The sequence below is a fragment of the Stylophora pistillata genome, chromosome 13, assembly GCF_964205215.1.
Source record: "Stylophora pistillata chromosome 13, jaStyPist1.2, whole genome shotgun sequence".
NCBI lineage: Eukaryota > Metazoa > Cnidaria > Anthozoa > Scleractinia > Pocilloporidae > Stylophora > Stylophora pistillata.
The window spans coordinates 8540001-8555359 of record NC_142531.1 but is presented as its reverse complement, the minus strand read 5'-3'; the positions used below and the strand labels follow the sequence as shown (position 1 = coordinate 8555359).

At 38.1% G+C, this 15359-nt stretch overlaps 3 protein-coding genes across 3 annotated transcripts in view; 1 reads left to right on the top strand and 2 right to left on the bottom strand.

Annotated features, from left to right (window-relative positions):
- LOC111332380 (SH2B adapter protein 2) overlaps window positions 1-5044 on the bottom strand; it is a 16121-nt gene extending 11077 nt beyond the window's left edge. Inside the window, exons 1-4 of the mRNA XM_088743985.1 lie at window positions 4056-5044; window positions 2268-2369; window positions 1491-1603; window positions 243-400 (exon numbers count right to left, since the gene is read on the bottom strand). Of these exons, the coding sequence (XP_088600111.1) occupies window positions 243-400; window positions 1491-1603; window positions 2268-2369; window positions 4056-4691 (1009 nt within the window). The 5' untranslated portion in view covers window positions 4692-5044. The remainder of the gene's footprint in view (window positions 1-242; window positions 401-1490; window positions 1604-2267; window positions 2370-4055) is intronic.
- Window positions 5045-5182: 138 nt separating this feature from the next.
- On the bottom strand, window positions 5183-12802 carry LOC111332388 (RPA-interacting protein A). Its single transcript, XM_022937707.2, has 7 exons — window positions 12683-12802; window positions 11794-11982; window positions 11055-11254; window positions 10053-10116; window positions 9176-9237; window positions 8332-8416; window positions 5183-5383 (listed from the first exon to the last, which is right to left on the bottom strand). The coding sequence occupies exons 1-7, from the start codon at window positions 12785-12787 to the stop codon at window positions 5354-5356; spliced, it is 735 nt and encodes a 244-aa protein (XP_022793442.2). The 5' UTR covers window positions 12788-12802; the 3' UTR covers window positions 5183-5353.
- Window positions 12803-12894: 92 nt separating this feature from the next.
- Window positions 12895-15359, top strand: part of LOC111332394 (protein CASP) — a 16856-nt gene continuing 14391 nt past the window's right edge. Inside the window, exons 1-6 of the mRNA XM_088743384.1 lie at window positions 12895-12990; window positions 13147-13257; window positions 13756-13803; window positions 14110-14188; window positions 14710-14768; window positions 15025-15103. Of these exons, the coding sequence (XP_088599510.1) occupies window positions 12925-12990; window positions 13147-13257; window positions 13756-13803; window positions 14110-14188; window positions 14710-14768; window positions 15025-15103 (442 nt within the window). The 5' untranslated portion in view covers window positions 12895-12924. The remainder of the gene's footprint in view (window positions 12991-13146; window positions 13258-13755; window positions 13804-14109; window positions 14189-14709; window positions 14769-15024; window positions 15104-15359) is intronic.

Genomic DNA, 15359 nt, shown 5'->3' with positions numbered 1-15359 from the left:
TGTTTAATTTATTCAGAAGACAGCATCACATAAAACAGGAACATTTCCTGGAACTGCTTAACTTTGCATGGTAACAACCAAGGCTTCCATGGGGAAAAAGGGAAGTACCTTGTTAAAGAGCAAAATATTATCTCCTTTAAACATTTCTGCTAATATTCCTCTATTGTTTTGTTCCTAATCTGCAAAAATGCTTTAAATTCAAAATCTGATTTTGATGCAAAAATGGAATAAATGTCACTTGCCTGCGGGGTAACTATCAAGTCTGACTCTGAGTGCTTCACCATTTCCAAGTTTAGCTCCCACTAATGAGTTTGAGACAACTCCTGTATCTTCTGCAGGGGTACTCACAGGGAGAGCTGCCTCTGCACCTCTCTCATCAGAACCAGATATTGATTGAGTGCTGTAATAATAATAAAATTAATTTTTATGCAGAAATAACAGCTTGAAAAAGAGCTTAGAAGGGGAAACCATGGCCCAATTATTCAAGAGCACCTACAAAATGATCAGTGCAGAAATTTTTTGATCAGGACTTCATTATGACGTCCATAGTGTTAAAAGTGGTTTCAATAAAATATTGCATCAATGGGTACAACTGTTGTTTGGAATAGCAGGTGGGTAGCTTTCAGTGTCTGGAGAACCTCATGTGCCTAAGAAGGTCCATCTTATCCTGGAAAATTAACTTTTTTGGACTCTTGTGGATACATTTTTCTGTATTTTGAGGTCTACTCCACTTTATATTGGTTTGTTATTCCTAAACTCAACCAATATGAACAAACTGAAAGAGAATAAACTTGCATTGGGAGTACTATGACATTTCTTAAAGGCTAAAAGTACATAGCCAGGGTATTACAAGCAGGAAGAGCTATCCACTACCTGGCTGTTATTGAGAACCCCTGGCTGAAAATGTAGACCAAAGACTGTTCAGAAAATAACAAAGAAAAAAAACTACCAAGTGTGAGGTCACTTGCTCTGACCTCACAAAATGAAATGTCAGCTTTAGAAACTCTTCACAGAGGCCAATTCAGAATAGCAACTTACAGTTAAAACCTGCTGATAAGCCACACCTGTAGGTAAGCCACCCCCTGAATTTACCAGCTCAAATTTTGGAAAAAAAAAAGTTTTTTGAAAGAAATCAAAAGAAATCCAAAGTCAAGTCTCAAGAAGTCTACTTCATCCACTGTTCATCGAACGTAAACTCACTATTAACATTGTGACGGAAATACTTCAAAGTCTTACCAAAAATTTTAGCTCTTGAATATAATGAACATCATTTCTACCAACTTTGACATAATCATTGATAAGGTGCTGCTTATCTGCAGGTTTTTATGGTAGTCAATAAAACTAAATTATGAAACAGTGTGATATCAGTCTTTTAAAACCTAAAGCCCAATGTTACCCTCTAAAAGTTCAGTAAGAGCTACCTCACAGAGTAATAAAACACTCTCCAAATTAATAATAATAGCAGGAAGATAATTTATTCAGCCTTTAACCTTTGACTTGTTGACCCTTGATCTTCCTCCATGCATTTTCTTATCTCAGCCAGCCACTCGTCCATCTCCTCCCTGTGATTAACAGCTAGCATATACTCTCTCTTGTTAACAGCCTGAAAAAAAAAAAAAGAAAAAAAAAAAAAAAGTACCTCCACCATTAATAAAACTGATATATACATTAAGATGTCTGAGAGATTAAAACAATACGTATGATGCACGATCCTTCGCAGTAGATAGCGCTATTTATGCAATAGGGAAAATCAGACCTGAAAAAAATCAGGCCTGTACGGGATTCGAACCACTGAATATATGAACTTCATATATTCATTGTATCAGATTAAAACAACTTAAAAATTCTTAAAGTATGTAAAATGTTTGACATAATAACAAAACTGTATAGAAAAGAAAGATACTTCCTCGGAAAGTTAGACTGGGTACTGGATTTGTAAAGGTCTACTGGCAGGGCTACACTAAATGAAAAAAAATACTTTTTAACATGAAGAAAGATGTCCTTTTTTCCATCATGTCACAAGCATGAGACAAAGAAAATAGTTCTGAGTCCTCACATGGAATTTGAGCCTAAAATTCATCATCTTTCACTGAAACATTCACTGAACTTTGCTCAATTAAGAACCTTTCTCCATAAGGGAAACTTTTAGTATTACTGGTTCCTATGGTGAAGAACCAATTATCCCATGATGTATTGGTAAAGAAGACACACATACCCTGCACTTGAGCTTGAGCCAGATGGCTGTGCGGTTATAATTCAGTACAAACCTTAATAACAAAAACATTTTCTCCTCCTGGCAGCTCTAATTCTGTTGCAGGCCTTGCTTCGTGAATAAGAAAGCAGAATATTCCTGTCTTTGGTTTAGGTGACTACAGGATGAAATAAAACAAAAATTCAGTAGCAAGAAATAAGTTGAAATGTTGCTCTTAATATTACTAATAAAAAAAAAAGAGCCTGTCCACTGTTGAACCATCTTGACCTCTCTCTTGCCTTTCTCCATAAACATGTATGAAAAGAGACTTACACCTCATTTAATTTGGTCTGACTGACTTGGACTGAGACAACTTTACGGAGCATTAATATGAAATTTGACCCTCATTTGGCCAGGCCAGATTATATATTGGACAAAAGTGGTGGACGACACGAAAAGAATAGCTATAAAATGCAGAGGCTCTGGTTACAGCATGGGTATGTATTTTCTGTTCAAGTTTGTCTTGTCTAGGTTGGGCAAGACAAGGTGTTTACAAGAGAAAAAGTTGTCCTGCATGCCAGGTTTACCCTATCTGCCAAGGTGAGACAACTAGTCCCCCCCCCCCCCCCTCCTTGTTGTCTCCCCTAACAGACCAGTTTACAACCTCACAGTCGCCTGAATTTTGTAAAGAAAAAAGTGAAAAGTTAGCATGCCCAGGGTAACTCTGGGACTGAAGGGTCATCTTGAGTACCCAAGACCACATAAATGGGCCTCTCTTTCCACTGCTTAGTTTTCCTGTTGCAGGAGGGATGGGAGGACAAGAATTTTCAGGTCACAGTTCCCCATGGTTTTGCCACCATGGTCTGTTCATTCTCTTAAAATTAATGTCTCTGTTTTTTATAATAAGTGAAAAATTGACTCCCTTACAGATCCATATATATACAGGGGTTTTATTAACGTTTCAACTGGAGGGCAACTGGTTTTCAAAGGCTGGCAAAACTTTTTGAACTGAACTTCTTTATAAGATGAACTTTCCTCCAGATTGTCAAACAAGGAGGGCAAAACCGTTCTTACAACCAGTCAATTTGCCTGGTGCCTGGCCCTTAATTAAGAAACCCCTGTATATAAATGTGCAGCTAACTCAAATGTGTCTTGTTCTGCACTGCATGGAATTAGTTTTCATTTTCTCTTCATTCTGTGCATAATGAATCCAGAATGCAAACCAAAATTTAATCAGATATGTGACAGAAAATGGAAACAAAAATTGAACTACATAAAATATATCTGTCCAACAGGCTCATTTCAAACAGACACATATTAATTACATTTAGGTATATAAAACGGCACTTCAATGTAGAGATAACAAACATAAAAACCCTCTCATTTCTTAAAGAAACAAATAAATTAAATTTCAATAACATGAAATACATATTTCCTTCCTTGATCCAATTTTAATCCGATCTGATCCGTAATTAGCAAATTTATCGCGAAGATCAAGGAAGCGATAATCAGACTTAAACCGTATACAGCACAACGAAAAAAAGTGGACCGCTACGTCTTCATGTTCTAATATAAACAGGTGATGGCGGTCGATTTTCTCTCGGTGGAAATTTTGACTTTATATTCATCAAGGCGATAAGCTGTCAAAGAGAAGAAAAGTTTCCCCCCGAGTCCATTCATATGTTGATGAAGAATTAACACCGTTGAAAACCACAAGAGACAATACAAATACACAGGCTACATTGTGAATTAATAGAGCGATAAGAGAAAATGACCATCCAGGTGGTCAGTTGACTTGGAAGAAAAAAGATCAAAACACAAAACCTCTTCCGCAAGTTAGAAATTTCGATCTTTGTTGACTTACCTTTGGAGGTGTATAAAACTCTAACATGAACCCTCCAGGTGCTTTGAAGAGAACCACTCGACATTTCTGCCAGAAGAAGTCCTCTGTATTCACTCCACTTTCCAAGTTCATCAAATAGCTCATCATTCCTTCCCGTTTGATAGAAGTTGTCAGTTTCGTCTCAAGAAATTGAGCCCTCTGATCTTCCAAATCTCTCCTCGTTTCCGCCTGTTTGGCAGGAGGTAACTCTTCGTTCGCATTTCGCTTGAAAAATCCTTTCACGTCCTTTAATTTTTCGAGGAATTTAAAGCTAGATTCATTTGTTTTCTTCTCTGGAGCTTTAAATGTGCCCGTAAGGTGAACGCTCGATCCCCAATCATCTGGGCCAAACACATCGGTCGGCGAGTCGGGCGCCTCGAGATCCAAAAATCCGTCTTGTTTATGGACCTCTACGTCAAATGCTTGAAGGAAATGCTCTACGAAACGCTTAGAAAATGTACCAGATGCTCCCGATATATCAAAAACTGGGTTATCTCTCAGAAATTGAAGGAATTCATTAGCGAAATGGATCGCCGCTACTTCGCCCCGGTCTTTGCAAAACTCTTCCCATCGCCCCGTTGGAAATTTTGTGCCGATCTCGCCATTGTAACAAGCCATGGAAGCAAAGTGATGTTACTTAGCCATTCTACGATGACACTTCGGAATAGAAAGACAATATTTTGGACACAAGCCCCATAGAACAACCATTTCCTACCCTTGAGGTATAATTCTAGACTCAAGTTGTGAATTTGCGGAAGACTTCAAAACAAGATGCGCATTAGGTAATAGAGAGCTGCGCAGTTCTGTTGTCTCGCTTTGGGGCTTTCAGTAAATTATTGGAAAGTTTCAATTATCACTTTCTGTGTACAATTTTGATATAATTTTCTCTCTTATGTAAAAACAAAGTTATAAGCACCCTTAGAGCTCTAATGATCGAAAGCAAAGTAAATGGTATTCCGAAGTCACAAGTACGTGAGCGTGCCGATGCAGTTTCCGGTTCAGATGACGCCCAACATGACTGGTCATAAGCCAAAAAACTGAAATACAGGATACATATAATTTACTAGAAATCGAAATGAAACCAGAATGACTCTTTAAGTAAACGCAAATACTGAAAAAAAACTTTATTTACATTTAACTAATAAGAATAACTTACAAATTTGAAAACAACTTAATGATAATTCTAGGACACATCTAGTGGAAGAAATACAATTTCAAAATTACTGAACTCTTCAACTTCCTCTTTCCCGAAGCAAAATTCTCCCTCTAAATTTCTTGCGTCAGAGGACGATGAAAAAGTAATCACACGCCTGCAGTAGAGATGGCAAGGAATTGAGTGGTTAGTGAAGAATTCTACCTCAGGTCATATATATGTATTTTCTTAGAAAAAAGAAATACCAAAATCTGATATTGTCGCGAGAGAAAGGATAAGTATGTTCTCTTAAACCTTGTGACCCAGAACTACCGCGTTGCCACGGCAAACGCCGACTCTTTTAACTTTGGTGATTTCTCTCTTGTGGTTTAAGCGGGGGGGGGGTGGGTGGGGAGACTTTTGATGTTAATGTCTAGTGTACAACGCCTTCTGACTGAGGCGTGAGGATGGATTACTTCAGATGTTCATAAGCTACAATTGTAGTTTGAGATGTGAAAGAATACAGACGAGAAAACATGGGATGACTTCGTTTTTTCTTGCGTGACTTTTGGTTCACGCGCGCAACATTTTTGAATGTCTACAAAGCAGCAAGTTCCCTACGACCCCGCAGTGGGCGGTGTCACAGCGGATTTCGATCCACCTTGATTTTCCTGAAGTAAACTTCCATAGCTTTTGAAACTTCCCCTCGCCAAGAAATATCCCTTGAGCATGTATTCGTCAATATAGCCAATTTCACGAAGCAAATCGGAAATAATAAGGCGTGGATTTTATTCAGTATAAAGTTAAGTCGCCGATGGAAAAAGAAGAGGTCGCGAAAGAATAAAAAAGAGAACTTCCGAGTAGAAAAAAGGCGGAAGATGCAAAAAGATGGCACAAATGAAAAAAACAAAAAAAAAAAGAAAGAAAGAAAAAAAAAAAAGGAAAAAAACTCTCGGAGGTAAAAAGAAGTGGCAAGAGGAAACAAAAATAGTACCTGTAAAAAAAAAAACAAAAACAAAAACAAAAATAAAAACAAAAAAATCAAAACAAAAAAAAGGGCGGAAGTTGATGTCCTTTCGGGGCCACTGCCAACAGACGAAAAAAAGACATTACGACAATTCCAGTCCGTCTGTTTATCGTGCAGAAGAGGTGACATTCTTTATTTGTTATTTTTTTCCTTGCGTTTTTCAGGCGAGCGATGACTCACACAAGACGAACTTGAGGGTCGAGTTACGCGCGAAAGAAGGGGTGTCGTTTATCTTCTGGAGTTCTGTATTGTTCAACTCCTCCTCTCGCGCGAGTCTCGTCCTTCACACTTGTATCATACTTTCCTATTCTTGCGCGAAAAACGCAAGAAAATGACGCCTTCTCGCAGACTAGTCCGTTAGACGAAGGCTAGTCCCTTGGATGCAATGAGGCATGTTGGTTGTCAAAAACTGAACTCCGTATCTGCTAGTTTTTATTCTGACCCGCGAGCACATAACTGTACACGCTAAACATTTCTTCACGACAAATTGAAAGGAAAAACTAAAACAAGACATACACAAATTAATCTTGGGAACGCTGCAACCCATATGCACTTAGGACAAGTTTGAAATTAATTCTAGCCACATTAAAAGGTATGGTTGAAAGAGGCGAGGTCACAAGGGCGTAGAAAGCAAAACCAAGTCGAGGCAGTAAAATTTTCAATCGCGCTATCGATTCGTTTGGGTTATTATGAGCAGAAAAGGGGTTGGTGTCCGTGAAGTAGTGAGTGACGCTAAAACACACTCAGCGGAGGTGAACATCAAAGTCAAGTGAGGAACTGTTGATCAATTGAAATTTTGAATATATCAACAAAGTTGAAATGGTAAATTGGCCACCGTTTTATTCCTATTTTTCTCGTTGCCATGTTCCCACCAATCAAGTAGCTCCTTTTCCTGCCTTAAAAGCACACACAACCCACAATTCTCCTATTCGCTCCGACGAAGGGCTAACGCTCGAAACGTCAGCTTTTATAATCGTAACGGTGGCCAATTTACCATTTCAACTTTGTTGATATATTCAAATTATTTCGTTACCCCCACCAACGCAGCCCCAAACAGTTTCTTTAGAAACTATCAGCCTTTATTCAATTGAAATTTTGGTTCGCTAAAACTGATTGCAAGTTTTGCGATGTTGTTCAGTAACGGTTGCAATGCGCAAGCCGAGTAGCGCCCATCAATTGTAAATCCTGTATGTCCTCGAATGAGCGTTCGGATGCTTCTCTAAAATTTCGGTTAAAAGGAAGGGCGCTCATTGGAAGCTGGGCGCTTATTATTGTCCGGTACTGAGTCCGTTGTAGTTGGAACTTATAAAGTTATAAAAGAAGAGGCAATAGAAACAGGTTTTCCGTGTATCTCAGCTTTTTAAGAAAGTGAGGGAAGAGAAGGGGGGAGTGGGCCGTTTATTCGAGAGGGTTCTTTGATATTATAGCCAAAGTGTGGCCGCACATTCGATGGAGGGTGCTTATTCGAGCGCTGGTGCTTATTCAAGGAACTACAGAAATCATTTTAGAATTGTTCTGTTATGGTGCGGTACGTCGTCATGATCATGTGACAAAAAAACGTAAATTCAATTCTTGAGCCGTTCTCTTCTAATAAAGCGCGCTCAAACGCATACGCAGTACCATCGACTTTTACAACCGCGTTCGCACCATTTATTGTCTTAGCGTGAGTTTTGTCACTAAATAAATTGGGAAGAGAAAAATTAGCGATTAAAAGACACGCACATGTTGTCACTCACTGCGTTTAAATCCTATAACGACATTTAACAACTCCGCTTCGCGGATATCCATAGGCGCGCTCTGATTGGTTAGTCAAACTCTGAATATCCTTTGCTATTTATCTCCGAGCAACTCGGGAAAAAATGGCGTCCCGGCCGGTTTGCATCCGTGACAAGCGAAGAAATCACTCAAATCAACGACGGTGGTGTATATTATCTCACTGTTTTAGTATATACTAAAACAACTATTCACCCCAGTGTCGGTGGTTAGCGGTGGATATTTACCGCGGCTCGGTAAATATCCACCACTAACCACCGACACTGAGGTGAATAGTTGTTAATTATATCCTGTGGTGTAGACAGAAAGTTCAACTTTCTCCTTACCTTACATAGTGCAACAAGACTGCTTACTCCCACTTCCTGAAAAACTGATACGCAGAATTCTGGTTCCATCGCGCAGCCTTGGTCTCTGCCAAAAAAGGGAAATCAAAAGGGAAAAGGAAATTGAAAAAGGAAAACGGGCTAGATAGTGTTAGCTTCCTTCTCTCTATCACTTTTGACTCAAAACCTCTAATAAATAAAATAAAATTTTAGAAAAGGAAAATAAATGAGATTTAGCAGTGGACATTCAGGTGCCTCTAGGTCAAATTGGAATTTAGAATGCTGGTTTTTTGAGGAGGGGGAAAACCAGAGGGCCTAGAGACACAAAGTCAACCCACACGTGACACCAGATCTAGGAATCAAACCCAGGCCATAGTGGTGGGATGTGAGCATTCAGGTATTCAACAATTCCCTATTGACCCAGCATCTAATGCAATAACCCTAAGACCACCACCTCTCCCACTCCAAAACCACTGCTTTCTCAATTGTGTTGTGCTTCTGAAAATCTTCTAGCCATATTCCCAAGGCCGTGCTTTAAGAAAAATTGAAGGAACCCAGTGCTCTGATACTGTTAAATCCAGGGTGCTCAGCATATGCTTGTTATAAAAAACTAGGATTCCTGAGTCACTTAAGAGCAAAGGAAGGCACCAGGGGCCACCAGGCATTGCCACAGTCCTGATACTCACTACTGACAATGTACTAGCCCTCTGCTAGTGAACTTCTGCTGCTTTAGCAAATACATTAACTTCTGCATAAGCTCAGCTTAAGACATAATTTTACAGTGGTAGTGGAATGAGTAAGGTAGCAAAGTGTTTCCTACAGAATACCTCACAACTTGAATACCTACCTGTGGATTGCTAATGCCTCATCAATCTGGTTTCTGAGATAGGTTAGGTTCAGTGCATCATGCTAAAGGAACACAGAGCAGAATACCTTATATCTTGCTTGACAAGTAATAGAAACAAACTCCGTTTTTAGAGCTTGTGGAAACTTAGCTATAGGCATCAGGAGCAATGGTTAACCTGCAAAGTGTTCTCTGTTAATTTAAGCATGACACGTAAATTGACGCTTTAACTACCAAAAGTGATTAATATGTAACTTCTCCCTAAAATATCCATACATTATCCAGTGAAAAGGTTATGAGAATACTCAACCTTATCAGGTAGGAGTAATTATCTTGATCTAACACCACATTTTCTTAACAATTTAAATTTACCAGGAAATATGAAGCAGCTTAAGGAGAGAATTACAATCAGATCTTGGGAGTTAAAAAGTTAAAGGAATTTTGAAACCAGTAGTCAGAGCAATCATTTTACCTGTTGAATTTTCAAGAGTCCCAAGTGATTTTAGGGGGTTATATAAGGTACTGTAGGTGGTAAATTTTAACAGTTACCATAGTGTGTGCCATGTCTTTGCTCATTAGTTTGATTGGGTTTCTAGTCGTACTGTCGTTCTTTGAAAAACTGTTTGAAATTCTTAATCCAAAAGGAAATTTGAGATATTAGAACAGCAAAATCTAATCCAAGAGGTTTAAATTTTTTTAATAAAGTATGCCTCTCCATAAAACAATGGACATCATAATCACTTGCATATCCAGCTTTCACTACTGAGCTGTCAGGCATAGATCATAACCATTTTTATTTGCTTCTCTGTTTCCTGCCTATCTTTAATTTTGTCTATGCACCCTAAAGTGGCACCTACTCCAAACATCACAGTAATCCCACCTCAGTGTCAATTCTGATTCCACAGGCACAAAAGACAACCTGCTTGTTCTGATGTAATGGATTTCTGTTCAAAGAAGAAAAATATTTGAACAAAAATCACTGAGGAGGGACAGAGAGATTGAGGCATAACACTCACCGTCTGGTTATTCTGAAGTGAAATAAAAGTACTGGGGCTGGTAATGGAGAGGGGGCATGGGAGCGAGAAGGGGACAAGATGGAGAAATTTCACTCACCAGCTTTATCTTTATTCTAGCCTCCATGAAAAACAAATTAACTTTCCATGATGTTTAATTGTTTTCAATCCCCAAATCTCTCTCTATTTACTAATTAACAAATGGTAAACACCACAGCCTACACTATTGAGTTATGGATGCACGCGGGAGGTTGCTAAGCATAAAAGAAGTGTAAGAGTCACTCGAGGCGATAGCCGAGAGCGACTCTAGCCTCTTGAGTGCGTAGCAAACCTCCCAAGTGCATCCATAACTCAATAGTGTACGCTGTGGTGATTACCATTTGTTTTATAACATAACATTGATACATTGTAGCCAAAGAGTTCCCTTTTATTTAACAAATCTTACGTGACCAGAAAAAAGAAGCGCGCACGGAAAAATAGTCTTTGCATTTGCTCACGTCAGCAGTGTACACCCATGGGCAAATGGTGGACACTAAATTGACCAATCAGAGCACGTGCTTTACTTTGATTACGTTATAAATTTGGAAAGGGAAGGTAATTTAGCAAAGGTCACTCCACCAGATGGCTCTTCTTGTTGACTGATTCCAGGTCAAACTAGAATTTGGAAGGTGGGTTTTTTTGGAGGAGGGTGGGTTTTTGTGGAGGAAGGAAAGCCAGAGGACCCAGAGATAAACCCTCAACACAAAGACAAGAACCAACAATGAACTCAACCCACAAGTAACACCAGGTATGGGAATTGAACCCACACTACAATGGTGGGGGATGAGTGTTTTCTCTACTGCATCGTCTATAGTTAAGAGTTCACCAACCTTTTACAAACTGGGCAAATGACATAATCCTCTGTTCCAAGACTTTCAATTGCTGCACATAAAGAAGCTTCCTCAAACTTCAGATTTTCTTCATACTGGGAAAGAATGTTTCTTTCTTCATCCATCAGTTCCTTTTGAATTTCCTCCATTATAGACAGAACCTCTTCAACTGAAGTATCCTCAGAACTGTCTAATTCAATCTAGAAGAGACAGAAAATGAATATTTTAAAATTCAAGTAATGCACAAATCAAAATGATACAAGTTAATTGATACATCTCGGGCATTTTTACCCTATTTACTATAATGATTAAAAAGATCTCATTGGTATTTGAAGTACATTATTTGTGTATAAACCTGTGTACAATTCAGTGCTCTTAGCCAGTACCCATTTACATTCCCGGGTGAAGAGAAGCAATATGAAAGTGTCTTGCCAAAGAGCTCAGCATAATGACTCGGCCAGGTCTTGAACCCACACTTCTTCAACTCCCAATTCTGATCAACATGAAACTTCTCCCTGTAACATCCTCACACTATCCAATAAACAGGTGATGAGAATACTCAAACTAAACAGGTAGAAGTTGTTATCTTGATCTAATATCAAATTCTTGTAGCTAATTTACAAGGAAATGTGCTGCACCTAGAGGGGAGAATTGACCCTCAGATCTTGGGAGTTGAAGGGTCTACAAGGCATGCACAAACAATTGGGCTGATGCATACCCTAACCCTGTTTCTACTCACCCCTTTAAATGGTGTGCATGACCTTCTGGTTGGACGCCATGGTGAAAGCTCGTCGTTTTCTTCACTCAGCCTGAGCCATTCTTCATCCATTACTTCATCGACAAAAGAGGAGTCATTTGTCTCTGAACTAGTTTGCCTAAATCTTTCCAAAAATTTCTGCCTCCCATTTTTAAGCCTATCCAGACACCTCTAGAGAGCAGATACAAGTAGAGATGACAGTTCAACCATGATCATTCATACAACACAAAAAACTGAGTAAAGGTTTGTATTTACTTAGGATTTTAGAATCTGAATGGAGCACAGAGATAGGACATATAGTGTCATTAGAAGAATTCTTGTAATTTAAATATTTATCTGTATAAGAGGGTGAATAAACTTGGACTTTCAGATCTAATTTCAAAAGGACCAATGAAAAATTAAACCTCACTTTTTCCCTTTTCAAAAGTTACTGATGAAATTTTAAATTTTGTTTTTCTGCAATTGTAGGGGCGGGGATCGGAATGCAAAAAAAAAGAACCTCCCGGCTCTTAAACCCCCTCCCCCACCCACCCTCCCCATCCACCCACCCTCCCTATCCACCCACCCACCCTCTCCCCCTCTTCTTCATTGAGCTTCTGTGTTTTGCTGGATGCATGGTCTTCTCTTAGGTGAACTCATAAGACTATAGCAATACTAATGTAACTCATGTAACGTTGCTGGAGCTTATCAATAAGAATTTAGTTTTCGTTCACTACAATTAAAAGAGAGAAAACGTATGAAAACTGACTCTGTAAAACTAGAGGACGTTCCCAAACCTCGTATGCACCAAGAATCGATGATGAAATCGAAAAGGAGCAAAACCTTATATTGACGCAAATATTATGATTGGAAAACGCAAAAATCGCCGTACCTTTCTGTACTGTTCTTTCCAGGGCGGTGTGCTGCACTTGTACTGCGAACGGTGTCGAGATATTGAATCTGGGCTTCTCGGAAAATAATCTGCCATGGCCGCCATATTTTTTTCCCGCGAATGTCTAATTCGAATAAAAGATTCCTCCTGATTGGTTTAAATTATGAACCAATTGCAAGTCTGATTTTATTCAAGGAAAATATTCTACATTACGCATGACGCCAGGTTGGCGATAAACAAACATGGCGTCTTCTTCGTTCCAGTCCATGAGAAATTTTTGGAAAGAATTTTCTCTTCCAGATCTTCAGGTTAGAATATAACGGAATAATTTTTTCAACCATTTTCTCCGCACGTGTGTCAAAGATTCTCTGTTTTTGTAATTAACGTTTGGAATAAATGTAATTCGTTATTTGTAAATAATCGTATAAAGTTTCATTTACGTGGAAATGCCCTTACGTTGTTAGAAATCTTTAGACACGACTGCAGCAGAGCTCGCAGATCGCCAAGATGAATCAGATACATCGCGAAAAAAGCTCGTTGAGCTCAGTCGGGATTTTAAAAAGAATACTCCAGAGGTAATGATTGCATATACTCATGTTTGCTTTGGTTAAACTGTAGATTCATTAGAAATTATATACCTGTTCACTTTTATGGAAAGGATGATAGATTTTTGTAATATTTAGAATATCAAACAAACGATACATGTACTCTCTAGCGTGAAACGGAAATTTGTTTTCAGTGGCGTACTTTGATTGGCACGCCATATACATGTATATGATTCCGACTCGTTTTACAAGGAAACCAGCTAAATTCAATGACACAACACCAAATTTGTTTGAGAAGATGGTAAATATAAATTGATCATGATGGACAGTCATCAAAAGGATATGCAAATTGTGCAACTGGTGAAAGAACTCTGAATATGGTTAGAATTTAATGCTTTAAGATTTTGAATGAGTTACACATGATCTACATGTGAAAAACTGTTTCTGGTGCTGTTATTTGGGCTTTACAGTGTTGCAATAGATACATTGTTATATATATATATTTTTTTTTTGTTTGTTTGTTTCTAGGATACCAGGAAAAAGATGGCACCACTTTTAAAGAGCTTTCAAGCTGAGGTTAATATTTTTTTTACTTCCTTTGTTATATGTACATATCATGTAAAATGGTTTTTACCATGAGTTAGTTCTTTGTGTATTTGGAGAAATTCATTTAGAATAATATTTGTCAATTTTGGGAGTGGAATGAGGATTTGAATGGGGGCTGGCTTATTACTGTACTGGTTGAGATTTAGCTTATTGACACTTTGAAACTATAATTGGTGGTTATAAAGCAAAATTGTTTACTTTTTGCGGCAGTTTGTTGCTATTTATAATGCAGAATTTATTTCATTTTGGATACTGACTACAATTTATTTCTGTCAGATTGATGCTCTCTCAAAAAGAAGTAAAGCATCAGAAACTGCTTTTCTCTCAATTTACAAGAAACTTGTAGATGTCCCAGGTATATATCTATATAATTTGGATATATCAACAAACTTGAAGTGGTAAATTGGCCACCGTAACGATTACAAAAGCTGATGTTTCGAGCGTTAGCCCTTCGTCGGAGCGAATAGAGGAATTGTGGGTTGTGTGTGCTTTTAAAGGCAGAGAATGGAGCTACGTTATTGGTGGGAACATGGCAACGAGAAAAACAAGGATAAATTAGTGGAATGAAAAGCGTTCGTTGATCCCTGTGGGATTTAGACTGCCGGTTTGAAAGATGAGCTTTTGTTCAAGATTTTTATAGCTTTCCGTGCTACCTAAGTGTAAGGAAAGACCGCAGATTGCCATATATCTATATTAGAATACTTACAATTCTTCAAGAATCATTTGGACAGGAAACTACAAAGGAAAACACTTATCAATTTGAATTGGATATAAGGCGATAAGGATTCTTTGTGTCCATGTGTACTGCAATGGTATCAGAATGTGGCTGTATTAATTTTGTTGACAGCTTTTGACAGAAAATGGTCTTCTTTTTAGATCCTTTACCAATACTTGAACAGGCTGTTATTCAGCAACAAAAAGTATCCAAACTTCAGGTAAAAGTAGTTCTAATCTGATGCTGATTTTATACCAGAAATTTAGCAAAGGAAATGATTTAACATTTTTTCCTTATCTAATTGTTTTCAAGGATAAATTTTTACCATGCTGTTTGATTGCTTTCAAATTGTTTTCAAATTGACAGCTTTTCATAACGAAATGGCAAGTACTGTACTTGCCCTCATTCTAATTAACCAGAATCTACACTTTTTGACTGTGTAACACAATTATTTATTTAATTTATCTCATTTTCAGGATTATGAAATTGAAAATAAACAACTTAGAGAAACCCTAGAAGAATATAACTCAGAATTTGCAGAAGTGAAAAATCAAGGTACAGAGTGTATTTCTGCTTTGAATTTTCAAACTAAAACTTGATCTATAAAAGTTAACTATTGTGATGAAATTTTGTGGGCCGAGGCCAGGAACGTGTTCGATAATTGAGTCAGTTTGCTAGACATAACGTCTCGTAGTCACGTTCGACGCACTAAAAACTACTATAAAACGAATACAAGAATTGTAAAAACGTGTAAAATGGTATATAAAAAGTCACTTGTAAAAATGTAGCGGAATTCCAAATCAAATCATTG

Bases quoted from the DNA above. Each gene is read 5' to 3' on its own strand.
- LOC111332388 (XM_022937707.2), bottom strand. From the start codon at position 12,787: ATGGCGGCCATGGCAGATTATTTTCCGAGAAGCCCAGATTCAATATCT. The intron at 11,983-12,682 runs GTACGGCGATTT...TCTGCTCTCTAG, and splicing joins GGAAAGAACAGTACAGAAAG to AGGTGTCTGGATAGGCTTAA. The intron at 9,238-10,052 runs GTGGGATTACTG...GTGTTCCTTTAG, and splicing joins GAATCAGAATTGACACTGAG to CATGATGCACTGAACCTAAC.